This window comes from Hyaloscypha bicolor (assembly GCF_002865645.1).
Source record: "Hyaloscypha bicolor E unplaced genomic scaffold K444scaffold_124, whole genome shotgun sequence".
NCBI classification, from domain to species: domain Eukaryota; kingdom Fungi; phylum Ascomycota; class Leotiomycetes; order Helotiales; family Hyaloscyphaceae; genus Hyaloscypha; species Hyaloscypha bicolor.
This window is the reverse complement of record NW_020194626.1, coordinates 879,828-892,428: the sequence shown is the minus strand read 5'-3', so window position 1 is coordinate 892,428 and position 12,601 is coordinate 879,828. Positions and strand designations below refer to the sequence as shown.

Here is a 12,601-nt window from a genome sequence, read left to right as displayed (position 1 = left end):
CGAAGATGACTGAAGAGGGTGCTGACCTAACGCGCCTCTTAACAAGGTTAAGTCTCTCGCTGAAGAGAGCGGTATCGCCAAAGGCAGCATGTATTTTAAAACTATCATCCCCTTAATCTTGCATCTGCTGACTTTGACAGTAGGCCCCCCTGAACAATACGTTGCGAAGGGCGAGAAGGCTGGAGATCTTAATATGACTAAGAAGAAGCTGGGGAAAATCTCAGAGTCGTGGCTCAGTGAAAATGCTTCTCGTCGAAGAGCTCTTACTGGAATGTACCGAATGGAAGACCTGGCAGACTGTGCTCGCTTTCTGCAGAGAAAACTCGTGGCCGGTATGACTAGCTCCATGTCCACGGACGAAAGCTTCCTTGCAAAGAGTAACTCATCGACTGCAAATTATTTGGTCTGATCTTAGTGCTAACATCTATTTCTAATAGTTGAAAAGGGGGTAGCGAAGTCTGACCCCCTAGTCTGAGGACTGAGCAAAATGAAACATGGGCGGAGAATGAAGTTTAGGACAGCGTTCTCTTGAGGGTTCTTGCACTTTATGTGATATTGCATCAAATAGCTGCTGGTTGATTTCGAGTAGGAAGGCGAAAGAGAGAGGTTTTAGAAGCATTGGAGGGGTTGCTGAGAACTGCTTTATGGAGACATTTCTTCGGCCACCGTAGATGTTGACTATAGGAGAAGTAGGTACATAGCTAATGAAAATGAATAGTTTCATTTCAAGATACCACACAACGATGAGCTCAACCCTCTTCTTTGGGCACCAACACTTTACGCGCCTTGTGGGTCTCGTATGTTAAACTAAAGGTAGGAACATCATTGCTCCTAGCACGATTCTCTGCGCGGGAGTAATTTAATGAAGTAAAGCACTTATCCAAAACAATGGAGGACTGAACCCTCCCCTGAAGTTTTTAGAATAAGTGCAAGAAAGGCATTATTGTATTCTAAGATTTTAAAAATATATTATTCTGCTTTTCCTTTTCATAAATACTCCAGATATATAACCAAAATCCCATGTATAAAGTAACCTGGCTCTCCAACCCGAAAACGCCGCTTCCAGCCACCTACCACATTATCCAAGAGTAGAACTCGGGTCAATACGGTACCAATTCGCTTTCGGATCGCCCAGGCACTCCCCCACAGTCACAGGCTTATACCCCTTGCCCAACAGCCCCTTCAGCATATACTCTACCAGCACCTGACTCGTCTGGTTATGGATATCGTGGCTGATGACTAAGAAATCGTCCGTCGTAGAGGAGGCACCGGCGAGCGCATTGTCGAAGATGGACTCGGAGTTCAGGATTAGGGTGGGCGAATCGTTGAGGTAGTCTTGCGTGTCGAGATCCTGGGGAGGGAAGCTGTTAGGATGGAGTGGAAGCGGAAAAGAGGAAGAGGGAAAAGTGGTGGGACACGTACGAAATAAGTTATCACATAACCAAGTTCGAAAAGATCAGCTTCACAACCGCATGCTTGACAAATCAGTGCTTAAATTTATGAAGAGAGCATAGGAGACTTACCAGCTGTGCATGATGAGTATGGAGGGCGCATATAGGTTGGGATTACACCCAAGATGTTGCGGAGAGCCATCTCATTTTTATACATTTCGTTCTTCCTTTGTGTGGAGGTGATGTTGCATAGATCTGGGTGAGACCAGGTATGTGATGCTACTTGGTGACCCGAGTTATACATTCGTCTGCAAAGGGAGGTCAGTATAGGCCATTTAAGAGACTCCGAATACTCACTGGATGAGTGCGGGCCAAGCCAAACTCGTGTTGTCGATTTGGCCCTTTCCTAGACGGAGAGTGATTATTAGGCCAGTGGAATGTAGAGGATAACTCACCATTATTATTACCAGTAATGAAAAACGTTGCAGAAGCATTATACTGAGCAAGTACATCAAGGATGTGACTGGTGTAGATAAATGGTCCGTCGTCGAATGTCAATGCCATGTCACCAGGATTAACGCAATCATAAATTCCATCGGACCCATAAAGGACGGATCCAAGCTGGGTTCGCGGAATCGACGATGTGTTGGTTCCAGCAGGGATTTTGTTGGCATCACAAGCTGGTCCGTAGGTAAACTGACAGTCTGGCGCTGCGCAATAATCTACAAATTGTAAGTTTGATATCTAATGGTGGGGAGGCAGCCAGACCTTCTGTGGTCCCGCTTTAGAGAAGAGTTAGCAACGTGAATTGGATAATGCCTGAAGAAGTTGAGATTTTGGAGCCGTCTTGGCTCCTGAGACATAAGGAGAAAGGGGATATGACAGCTCCTGATACAGCCAGGTTTGAGGTGATTATTGTACCCAATTTGGCCGGGACAATCGAAGATGGAGTCTGAGATTCGTGGAACTCTTCGATTATTCAAGCCGGGTCGAGCACAACCGTCGGCTTGAACCACCGCTTCACTAGGCACGCGGTCCTTAGAGGAACGAAACGGTAATTTAGTCCGAGAAAAAAACACGTACCAGAATCCGGCAAGTGAGCAACATTCATTTGAGGCGCAAGTTCCCTGGCCAGGCCCACACTGTCCATTTGTACTCGTTCCTCCAGTCCCACCACCTGAAGTAGTTGTGTCATTGTTGCAAGTTCCATAGGCGGACTGACATCCTACTGATGCGTTGCAGTAGTCTGTGGTATTTCCACACCATCCACTTGCCACACTCGTGAGCTGTTCCGAATTAAGGCAAAAGGAGGGATACAACGACTTACTTTCCAGAACAGCATGGACTAGCTGCACCACAAGTGTACCCCACAGTGCCAGCACCGGTGATCCCGCAGGTCTCGTCAGGGCTGATTGTTCCAACCGAGGGTGCTGTGCAGTTTCCAAAGGCAGACTGACAGCCAGAAGTAGTTAAACAGTATTCATTCGTGGACCCGCAAAACCCATTGACCGAACAACATGGGAGGGTAGATGGGCATGTATAACCGTCTGCACCCCCACCAGTTCCACTTTTCCCACAGGTATTGTCTGGGGATACAGTGCGCGCTGAAATCTGCTCCAAAGGCCCTGCAAAAACTATGTTGAAGCTGCACACGATCAATGCAATGGATGGGAATGCCAATCGCATCCTGAACATTCAGATCAGTTGATCAGAAACAAGCACTCAGGATAAGTTAGGAATTGATCAGTTAGATGGCTAATAGAAAAACGAGCGCAAAACCAAACGAAGGCAAGTCCAAACATCAAACAAAGAAGGGGATGTGGGAAGCCACAGAATATAACAACGTTGCCATGGCAAAAGCATAGCAAAAGGAAGCGCGGGGACAGGGACGAAGAAAGATGAGCACGCCAAGGCCATGATCTGATCCGGTTTCCAATGTCCAAGCAAGCGAAGAGTAATGAAACCATCCAAACGAGGGACAGACCGTGGGCCCAGACGAACGCTGATCGACGAAACGACAGCTGATGCTGGCACAGATCTCCCGGGGTTAATCGATGGACGAGGCACTGAGACTCTAACAGCGCATTGGCATCCCTGGCCCAATACCAAGTCGTAGGATGAGAGTGCTCGGCTTCGCGACGAACAGTGCGTCTCTACGGCTGAAGCAGGAGGACATGGAACCCTGGGGCTCACTTGAGATACCCGAGACATAAAATAGGAGGGGAGGGTCTCCGTGTCTTGTTCTGAGTCTCGAAAGGTCGTTTGGGGTCGCCTCGGCCCTCGTTTCAGTTCACAACCAACAGATGACGGTAAATCACGAGGCATGAATTTATGTTTGCTTGTTGTACGTCGCAATTTAAAATGTGGTGCCTATTTAAAGGCATTGAAGTGCCGAAAATATGATGAGATGGTGTCCGGTTGTCTCTCGGGTCTTGTCTCGGGTAGCGTCTGCCGGACAGCTCATTGAAATTAGACGAGATTGGGCACAACTATTAATGCAGCTTCCTTAACGTATTCTCTAGTTCAGAAATCATATCCAGGCTCATGATGGACAAAAAGCAGTAGCGAATGTCTAATGGCCACGGGGATACTCTAACTAGTATCAGTCCAAATAGTCCCTCGAGTTATCGTACCCTAAAAGTCTATGCCCTCCCCAAACCTCGGGGTTCTCAAACTAAAACATCAAAATTCCGAGAGATCCAAGTCTATCTGGATGTACAACTTTGGCCAATAAAGATTTGTGCCCACTTTTTGGACAACGGTGAGCTAGGGCTAACTCTAAAGTTCGATTAGCATATGAATCCAAGGGTATATAAACTTCCTCAGCCAGGGGTTTAAGTGGGGACGAGGCCGATGCAAGACAAACCTCCCAAGTTATCTTCTTTCTCGTCACATACTCCAATGGAGTTAGACAAGTATTTTATCCTGAAGTATTCTTTCTCCTTCATAAGTAAGTACAAGAAATCTCCCCATTCGTTTCCAGATGGATAATAGGAAGTCAATGCCGCTTTCCCAGTCCGTCATGCTTTTCCAAAACTGTCCCAGCCTGTTCGTATAATGCAACTTCCTGCAAATCATTCCCTATAAAGCCACAACCAGCCCCAAGAACCCAACCGCCCCTAGAATACCAGCTGCAGCGATGTTTGTGGGTGCAGCACCTGCGCTGCTCGACTTCGAAGGCACAGGGGAGCTTGAGGCCTTTGTCGTGGGAGTCAGAGTGGGAGTCGCCTTGCTCGTGGTGGACATTGTGCTGTTAGAGTGTGATTTCGTCATTGAAGATGTCGTTGCTGTTGCACTGCCTGTCCCACCAGCAAGAGTGGTGAGGCTAGCAGCCACTTCGAGCGAGACAATTTCCGGAATAACGGTCGCGGCTACTCCTGCAACGCTGATGACCCAACTTTGTGCATCAGGCGCAAGAGAACTGTACCACCCTGGAAAGCCACTGGCATTAATTTGGCTCTGGAGCACGGAGACTAATGACGGATTATTAAGGGCTGCTGTTACTGTAGCCGGAACGCCTGAGAGCCTAAGAGACAAGAAATCAGTATGCTTCATTCAATTGTCATGGCCAGTTAATAATCTGGTCCTGGACTTTATGAAGGGTGCTAGAGAAGGGAAAGAGCCTAGAGACGCCAGGAAAGTCATGGAATAAGCTCGATGAATCATGACATACTCGGAAAGAATAGATGGAGGAGGTTGGAGCTCTGCTTGAAGGGAGGAAATCTGGGAGAGAACCGAGGCGAGAGAAGGACTAATACACAAGTTAGCTTGTGATAATGAATCATGGGATGATCATTATCAAATACCTTTGCCTCTTGACGTGTTCTGGGAAGGCGCAAGCCAAGGCGCAGAGACCAGCAAGAGTAAAGAGAGATGCCTGCATGTTGAACTTAGGAGTGAACCAAAGGGTTGGAGGCACTTTACTGAGATGTAGAAGGCAAGTCAACGTTGAAGATGGGGAAAACAGAACATGGTCGGGAAGACGGGACAGGATATAACGCTTGTCATCTCCACAAGCCAGGGTCAAGGCAACACCCAGAACTTGGGTTCTTTAAGGACCCCTGGCACCAACCGCAGCCACTCTATGGCAAAAGCAATGCTCTCATGATTCCCTGGAATTGTGAGTTGCACCAACATGGCGCTGTGTGGCCAGCAGCGGTCCTCTCTCCTCAAGATTTGGCCTTTCTGTGGCTGAAAACGCAAAGTTGTGAAGGAGGCGCAAAAAGGGGCCAAATATGCTACGCGAGCACACGCGAGATGCAGCCAGCTGGAACTTCCGAGGAGAAAAAAAAAATAGGGTTAGCCAGCGACAAATAGTTTCCGTTATAATTGACGTGTCATATCTCGGAAGGCACTCATAATTCCTATCGTGAGGTGTGCCATCGGCCTTTGTGTGCTGCAAGTGTCCAGCCCTGGGATGGAGACGAGATCTAGTGTGGGGCAGCTTCCCGTTCAGGGGACCTATTTTGGGAGAGCCGGACAGGCACGCTTGCCCGCATTCGGCTAGTCTTTGATGCCAAGCATTTCCTAATATTAATGGGTATAAGTTGGCTGTGCACTGCTCCTTTATGAGCACTTTTTGGCTAGATTTCGTGGAAGAATGGACCCTTCGACCTTTGCACATCCAAGAAAGACCATAAGGTAGCCTCGGCAAATCTCCTCACGTAGGACTTTCCCATGCTCTGCAATCAATGCTGCAAAAGGGGGATCAACTTGATTGGTCTGGGACAACAACGTTTAATTTACCTGGATTTGGAGCAAGGACTTGGCTGTTATAGAGCTTGGAGGATATTTTGATGGGAGGCCTTGAATGTACGGTAAGTCGAGGGAACATTGGATGCAGGGTAGGATTTTGAAAGTCCCAAGTGACCGTGGGACATTAAAGTAGATGACTTTTTTTGGTCCGCCACGAGCTCCATTTTGGACAATACTGCTACTCATAAGTCTTGTAATTTCGTATTATTATTAAGTTAATCGAGTAACATTTGTCAAAGAAGCCTGAGAGCCTCGTTGTGCAAATACAAACAGAAATGCAACAAGGTATCAGCTCCACCACTAACTCCTTACGCCAAGAATCATGCAGTCCAATCTCCTTCAGTCATTGGATGTTTCCCATTCGTTATCAACTGGTCGAAGCTTGATTCGTTGTTATTGCTATCCCAACTCCGCTCCACTTCACTTCACTTCACTACCAGACTGGCCCCCAACAGTACCACCCACATCATTGGTCACAGGTCCGTCTACAGTTCCATTCTCTTCATCTACGTTATCGGCCACGACGTCGGCCTCACCTCTGCCAACATAACTTCCCACGCCAATGCCTGCCCAGAAACTCCTCTCCTTACTCCTAGGTCCCCAACTCCACCCGGCTCCCTGGCTTATCGGGAGATGATACCAACGGAAGCTGAAGACGGCTGTTACCGTACCGATAAAGAAACCGAAGAGAATATCGAAGCCATGATGTCTGAAATCTGAAAAGCGTGTTGACGAAATGTAGATGGCGGCGAAGAAGGGAATAATGGCGAAGATGAGGAGATATACTGGAGGGGCCGCAGCTTGGTTGCGTGCTGCAATGATTGCGTCGTTATGTCCTGAAGGAAGCTGGACCCGATTATCTCCTGGTTGCTTGTCTTGGCTTTGAATTCTAGAGTTCTCCAAGTCTCTCTTTTCGGCGCGCGAAGGGAATGCTGAAAACATGGACCTGTCTTGGCTGTAGAAGCTGGGCGCCAGGAATGGGATGGTAATGGCAAGCTTTGAGGCAAGGAATAGACTGAGGTAGATCAATCCTGCCGCGGAGAATGAGGAATGACCACTTGGGAAACTCCGGAAGCCGTCATCGAGAAGAGATTTGTCAGTCTGCTGACTGTCATCGAATTAGTATGGAGTTCTGCTAATTTCTGAAAAGAGTTCAGGAGCTGGAGCCAGCTCTCGAGAAATAAACTTACCAAATGGCAGCGGCGACGACGTTGAATCCCTCCAGAGCATTTGGAAAGCCCCCCACGGCGTATTTCCCAATGTTCAGGAGATCGGGGTTGCAGCGCGAGAGCAGGTCCGGTCGAGGTTTTCCGAAGAGGTTTTTCATGCCATTGGTGATGAGGAAAGCCGCCGCAAGAGACAATCCGAGTCCTAGCCATCCTGTGTGCCATTCCCACAGCTTCCTTCTCCATATCAGAGCTTTTGGCGTTGATTTGGGAACGGTTGGTCCAGGAACGAGGAAGAGGCAGACAATGAAGATGATGGCTGCCGGAGCTACAAGACCACAGATCACCAAAGTCGCCGTGGATATCTTCTCCTTAGTGACAAAGGGATAACTGATCTCGGCATTGTTGAGTGAGAATGGTCTCTTGTTTGGGGTAATGGTTGAAAACACCGCTGCGACTACGGCGGCGGCAACGATGATGATCCAGTCAAAGACATATGACAAGATCAATGGTATGGAAACTCTGCCGCCGTGGGCACGAGACCGTGTTTTCTTCATTATTGCTGTTTGTTGTTCAAGATGGTGAGTAGGGCGGAAGAAAGGAATTGGGTTGGGGGGAATCCAATCCTTATTTAGCCCTCGCACTCGCGCTTGCCTAGAGTGAGAGGCAAGGGAAAGTGAATCAAATCCTGGCTGTGTTGATCGGTGGCTCAGGCGCACACGTAGTGAAAGACATTCATCTATCTGATGATTGGCGCCTCACCCTTCTGCCAAGCGACCACAATCTAGATGCGGCAGTAGCCACGAAATCAAGGGCCAAAACAGCAGTGTAGAAGAGGGAGGAAGCGAGAGCAGAGCAGCAAATGAAATGCCTGAAGGGCAGTAAAGCACCTCTTCTACCACGCAGGAAGTTATTATTCTGCAATAATAGACACTATGTCGCTCAAGCTGTCCACCTGCCCATCCCTGAAGGCCCGCTTGGCGTGGCCCACTACGTTTGATATGAGGCCGCCCGCTCTGAAAGTTCTGGGTGATTGCCGTGGAGCTCATTCGTATTCGTACTAGAAGCGCCTGTCCAGGGGAGGCATGGCCTGCTTTGCGATGCTAAGAATAAGCATGGGAAAGTGACTTTGAGAAGTTTCTTTAAGCTTTTCCCGAGTGAAAACAGTTGTTGCGTGCGATGACGAAGTGTCGCGAGCATGGATTCCGCAGATGTGGCGCATCGTGGCGTTGTGGCATCGAGGCGGCTTTGCTGACAATTGAGAAACGAAGCTGTTTTCATTGGTCCAGCTCTGCTCGGACGTGACTAGGCTGATCACGTGGAAAGGACCCTCCTTTTCCGTAATAACCGCAGTAACAACAATTCTCTGTAGCGGATGTCTCTCCCATTCCTCCACAAGACCGTCAGACGATCCGATTTTACGGCTTGACATAGGCTCAGTCATTCTTTCAAAGTCTACGAGTACGAGTCAGGCAAAGGCATCGACGCAAAGGTAAGTAAGGTGAATAAGTCTTAAAAAGTCCTGTCCCGCTTTCTGATTTTACTGCTCATGTTTACTCGCACTTGCCTTGCTTGGCTTTCCACAGCTACCTTCTCTCGAGTCCCCCAAATTTCATTACACTTTCAAGGACAACAACACAGTATGGCAACTCATCTGAAGCTCAACACTGGCCCCACCATCCCCGCTTTGGGAAGCACAATTCACGGCTGTTACTGAGGCTTCGAAGGCTGGATTGACTCATATAGACGCAGTAAGGGGCAAATGACCCCGATTACACCTATATAAAGCACTTCTGACAAATTATAGTTTATGGAACTGAGCAAATGATTGGAGAAGCAATCAAGAAGAGCGGCATTGCTCGATCCAAGCTCTTTGTGACCATCAAACTCTATAACAACTCACACAAGCCCGAAGTGTTGTCGAAAAAGCTCTGAGCGCGCCAGTAAAAGACCTGGGAATGGACTACGTCCATTAATACGGGTGCACTGGTCACCAGCCTTCAAGCCTGGAGACAACCTCTTCCCTAAAGACAAAGACGGCAAGAACGAAGTATCCATGTCCAATGGCATTGCCAATCCGGAACCAGAGCGAGATTTATGATTCTGAGAAGAATGTGGCGAAAGTGATGGGGAGTTTCCTTAGGGTCAAGCAACCTCTCTACCGAATTGATGGGCTGACTCTGCACTACGATGACCCCGTGCTCGTTGGAATCGGCAAGAAACAAAACAAGACCAATGCTCAGGTTGCACTTGCTTGGGGCATTTCGCAAGGACACTCTGTACTGCCCAAATCAGAGACACCGTCGAGAATCCAGGCGAATCTAGCGGGTGACTTTAAACTAGATGCAGAGGATATGAAAAAGATTTAGAAGATTGATAAGAAGCCGAGGTTTAACGATCGGAGTAAATCTTTCAGATACGACTTTTACACCGATTTGGAGGGCAAGAAGAACTAGAGACAAATTCAGAAAGAGATAGAAGCCAAGGGAATGTTGATTCCAGCCGAAAGTTGTACATGTTATCCAATGTACTCACTCTTTTCTAGACATTGAAATCATGAGTGAAATTGTCTGCTGAGTTCTGAAGATTGAAGTCATGTGTGGTTCAGGTGCTAACAGATTGATGTCAACTAGGGTGCGTAAATCCCCAACCTGGCCACCCAATGCCTCATGGCTTGATACGGCTTCAACAATCCATCGAAATCGAGACTCAGTAATTTTGGTGCTCATTATCATACCTATTGTTATCTCTACCAACGCAGAATGGGTGTGAACCCAATCCTATTAAACGCCGCATGAATTCAATAATTATACCCAATCACCAGCCGAAGCACTCCGCATGTAAATATACCCCTTGAGCTCCAGAGCCCTTGTGCACAGCCCTCTCATCGCTACATCGTACGACTGTCGTCCTCACATCGCTGTTCAAGCCCAATGGTCCACAGACAGCAACACCAGTCTCGCCCTCTGCATTCTCCAGCAAACTCCAGAGCAGCTCGTAGAAATCTGGTCTCCCACTGTGGAACTCTGCGCAAGGAAGGGCCCTCGTCGTCTTCCCCGATTTCAAACTTGAAGATTGTGATCGAGACTTGGCGTTGATTTGTATGTCCTTGCTATCGACGGATTGGCCTTTCTCGTCGACGATCTCGCGGATGCTGTCGTTCCCCTCGTCGACATTTACGCAGCAACATGGTCCTAAGTTCTTATCGCACTCACAGCCACATTCCAAACTGCTTTGGTATTCTTCTCCTGTTGTGAAGTTGTCGTCGCAGGTTACGTGAACTTGGATGCAAAGTTCGATTCCAACTGCTCTTAGTGCCGCGGCTGCAGAGGTCAGTTCGCTTGAGATCCAGGATGTCCAAGATGTATTCTTGACGATCCAAAGGAAAACTATGCGTTTCACTGGAAGTTTCATCTTCTGAGCTCGGGCTGCAATATCTAGCAGGATTGCTAGGGTGAAAGTGGCACCAGTAGATCCTGCCACTAACAGAACAGTATCAAAAGCGGCGAAGTCGTTGTGTGAGCTCCCATAAGGTCCATCAATCAAAGCCCTTTTGAATCTTAGTAATAATTGAAATGTATGGAACTGGAAATTTCTTACAGATGACTAATTTGCACAGTCGAGGTAGCAGCACTGGACTCTTTGCCTGATGTTGGGGCCAGGGAACTCGAGGAACTTGTGGCTGATTTGTGAAGTCGAGACGTAAAGCCTCGATGCCCTTTGAGAATGAAAACCAGTTCCCCACTATCGGATGTAGGGACTGAAGCAATGGTTGCAGGATGAGACTGGCCAATTCCAAATTTAGGAATGGAAAGGAACACATGCGAGCCAGGGCTCCATTTCTTGATTGCCTTACTTTGGATGCAGACTTTGGTCACACCTCCTTCGAGAGCTGTCAAGGTGGCTCTCCCAGGCCGGACGTTATTCCACGCATATCTGGCAGACCGCATTATGCGATCCAGGAGGTAAAGTCCTATAGGGATGTAAATGTAAACCCGGGAGTAAAGCGCTGTACTTGGGAGGTGCATCATGACGGCGATGATGAATCCGAAAAACGTGATAATATGCTGAACAACGAAAAATTCGTAGGAGAAGTTCCGAATTGGTGCCACTGTGCTGATATTCATCCAAATCAAAATTGCATACACTGCCCAGCCGGTAGGAATACATGAATCTGTCGAGTATTCCAAAGGACCAAGCTCGTATGCGTTCCACGAGACGTGCAAGAAGAGCATGTGTAGAGTAACGAGGAGTAATAGCACCCTTGAGACCCATCTGTGGAGGACGTTTAATCTTTCGTAGGAAACACCACTGACGACACCGATCAAGTTGTTTTTGCCCGCCAGCAAGATCAACAATGGCACCTGAGCGACACCCAACCAGGCGGCTCGAACTCCCAAAGACGTATAGTGTTGCGCCCCCTCGACATTGTTGTTGACAAATTCGAGTAATAAAACCCAGGCCAGGTAAACCACCAACAGACTTACGGTCCCAACAGGTGGGACCTTCAGGAACTTGCTGCTCTTTGGTGTATACTGTATGTAGGTTGCTTCGCGGCCGATGGCTGTAAGGCAAGCAAACACTTTCGAGAACATGTTGGAGGGTGTGGCAGGCCGTAACCGGTTTGCGGCAGCAGCTCGAATTCTATCACTGGTAGCTAAGGGTTTCTCTGGAAGTCAGCGGCCCAGACGTACCTCATTTTGAAAGTGATCTTCTGTGTTACGTTGAAGAAAGCACAAATCGCAATGAGTGCGCAAATGCCAAACCAAAAGTTCCTCGCGTACATGTTTCCATCGACCTGGAATACTCCGTCGTCCAAGATCTCTCCCAGGAACATCGAGGCTTGAGTATCGTTCGAAAAGTCGATTCCAGAAGCATTCAGGGGGGAGTGTGTTGGAGTCCCCCCCATCATCATCGTGTCTCCCATATCCATGCCGGCCGATATTCAGAACTTGGTCTCGATCTGTAGAGGTTGAAGTTCGCCAGGAACTTGACGATCGATTCCGAGTGTAATAGAGATTATAAGACACTTAATTTCCGCGACATGAAAGCAAGAACAATTGCAAACAATTAAATTGCAAAAAATGGAATTACCCAGCTCTGATTACCTTCAAGAAGGACGAGTCTTGGCTGACTTATGTGATAAGGTCAAAAAAATGAAACGCCCTCACTGCGTGATACGTTCGACCGCTCTTATCCAAAGGGTCAAGGCCAAACGGCCGACAAACTTGCTCACCTTAGTCCCGGCTAACGCAGCGGCATCATGCTAGAAATCTGTTATCAGATCTC

The 12,601-nt window shown here is 48.1% G+C and overlaps 6 protein-coding genes across 6 annotated transcripts; 2 read left to right on the top strand and 4 right to left on the bottom strand.

Moving 5' to 3' along the window:
• Positions 1-88: 88 nt before the first annotated feature.
• K444DRAFT_633402 (uncharacterized protein) lies at positions 89-409 on the top strand (the record flags this gene model as incomplete). The annotated part of the gene is made up of 1 exon (XM_024883605.1): positions 89-409. One exon carries the CDS (start codon positions 89-91, stop codon positions 407-409), a length of 321 nt encoding a protein of 106 aa, XP_024732779.1.
• Positions 410-976: 567 nt separating this feature from the next.
• On the bottom strand, positions 977-3,716 carry K444DRAFT_654896 (carbohydrate esterase family 4 protein; the record flags this gene model as incomplete). Its single annotated transcript, XM_024885969.1, has 9 exons — positions 977-1,351; positions 1,423-1,475; positions 1,524-1,699; positions 1,749-1,797; positions 1,847-2,113; positions 2,160-2,173; positions 2,475-2,660; positions 2,719-2,995; positions 3,536-3,716. 9 exons carry the CDS (start codon positions 3,714-3,716, stop codon positions 1,079-1,081), a joined length of 1,476 nt encoding a protein of 491 aa, XP_024732778.1. The 3' UTR covers positions 977-1,078.
• A 600-nt stretch (positions 3,717-4,316) lies between these two features.
• K444DRAFT_616951 (uncharacterized protein) lies at positions 4,317-5,317 on the bottom strand. Its single transcript, XM_024881024.1, has 3 exons — positions 5,198-5,317; positions 5,065-5,142; positions 4,317-4,917 (listed from the first exon to the last, which is right to left on the bottom strand). Exons 1-3 carry the CDS (start codon positions 5,272-5,274, stop codon positions 4,473-4,475), a joined length of 600 nt encoding a protein of 199 aa, XP_024732777.1. The 5' UTR covers positions 5,275-5,317; the 3' UTR covers positions 4,317-4,472.
• A 1,132-nt stretch (positions 5,318-6,449) lies between these two features.
• On the bottom strand, positions 6,450-7,969 carry K444DRAFT_82504 (acid phosphatase/Vanadium-dependent haloperoxidase). The gene is made up of 2 exons (XM_024888740.1): positions 7,337-7,969; positions 6,450-7,254 (listed from the first exon to the last, which is right to left on the bottom strand). Exons 1-2 carry the CDS (start codon positions 7,867-7,869, stop codon positions 6,567-6,569), a joined length of 1,221 nt encoding a protein of 406 aa, XP_024732776.1. The 5' UTR covers positions 7,870-7,969; the 3' UTR covers positions 6,450-6,566.
• A 1,406-nt stretch (positions 7,970-9,375) lies between these two features.
• K444DRAFT_633397 (uncharacterized protein) lies at positions 9,376-9,681 on the top strand (the record flags this gene model as incomplete). The annotated part of the gene is made up of 1 exon (XM_024883603.1): positions 9,376-9,681. One exon carries the CDS (start codon positions 9,376-9,378, stop codon positions 9,679-9,681), a length of 306 nt encoding a protein of 101 aa, XP_024732775.1.
• Positions 9,682-10,129: 448 nt separating this feature from the next.
• K444DRAFT_536883 (ferric reductase-like protein like transmembrane component) lies at positions 10,130-12,245 on the bottom strand (the record flags this gene model as incomplete). Its single annotated transcript, XM_024875415.1, has 3 exons — positions 10,130-10,862; positions 10,913-11,962; positions 12,007-12,245. The coding sequence occupies 3 exons, from the start codon at positions 12,243-12,245 to the stop codon at positions 10,130-10,132; spliced, it is 2,022 nt and encodes a 673-aa protein (XP_024732774.1).
• Between the last annotated feature and the right edge of the window lie 356 nt (positions 12,246-12,601).

What these genes read in the sequence shown, in the direction of transcription:
- K444DRAFT_82504 (XM_024888740.1), bottom strand. Translation starts at nt 7,869, where the DNA reads ATGAAGAAAACACGGTCTCGTGCCCACGGCGGCAGAGTTTCCATACCA. An exon ending in GTCGTCGCCGCTGCCATTTG is followed by an intron (nt 7,255 to 7,336) that starts GTAAGTTTATTT and finishes ATTCGATGACAG; the next exon opens with TCAGCAGACTGACAAATCTC.
- K444DRAFT_616951 (XM_024881024.1), bottom strand. Translation starts at nt 5,274, where the DNA reads ATGCAGGCATCTCTCTTTACTCTTGCTGGTCTCTGCGCCTTGGCTTGC. An exon ending in GAACACGTCAAGAGGCAAAG is followed by an intron (nt 5,143 to 5,197) that starts GTATTTGATAAT and finishes CTTGTGTATTAG; the next exon opens with TCCTTCTCTCGCCTCGGTTC. An exon ending in CCTCCATCTATTCTTTCCGA is followed by an intron (nt 4,918 to 5,064) that starts GTATGTCATGAT and finishes CTTGTCTCTTAG; the next exon opens with GCTCTCAGGCGTTCCGGCTA.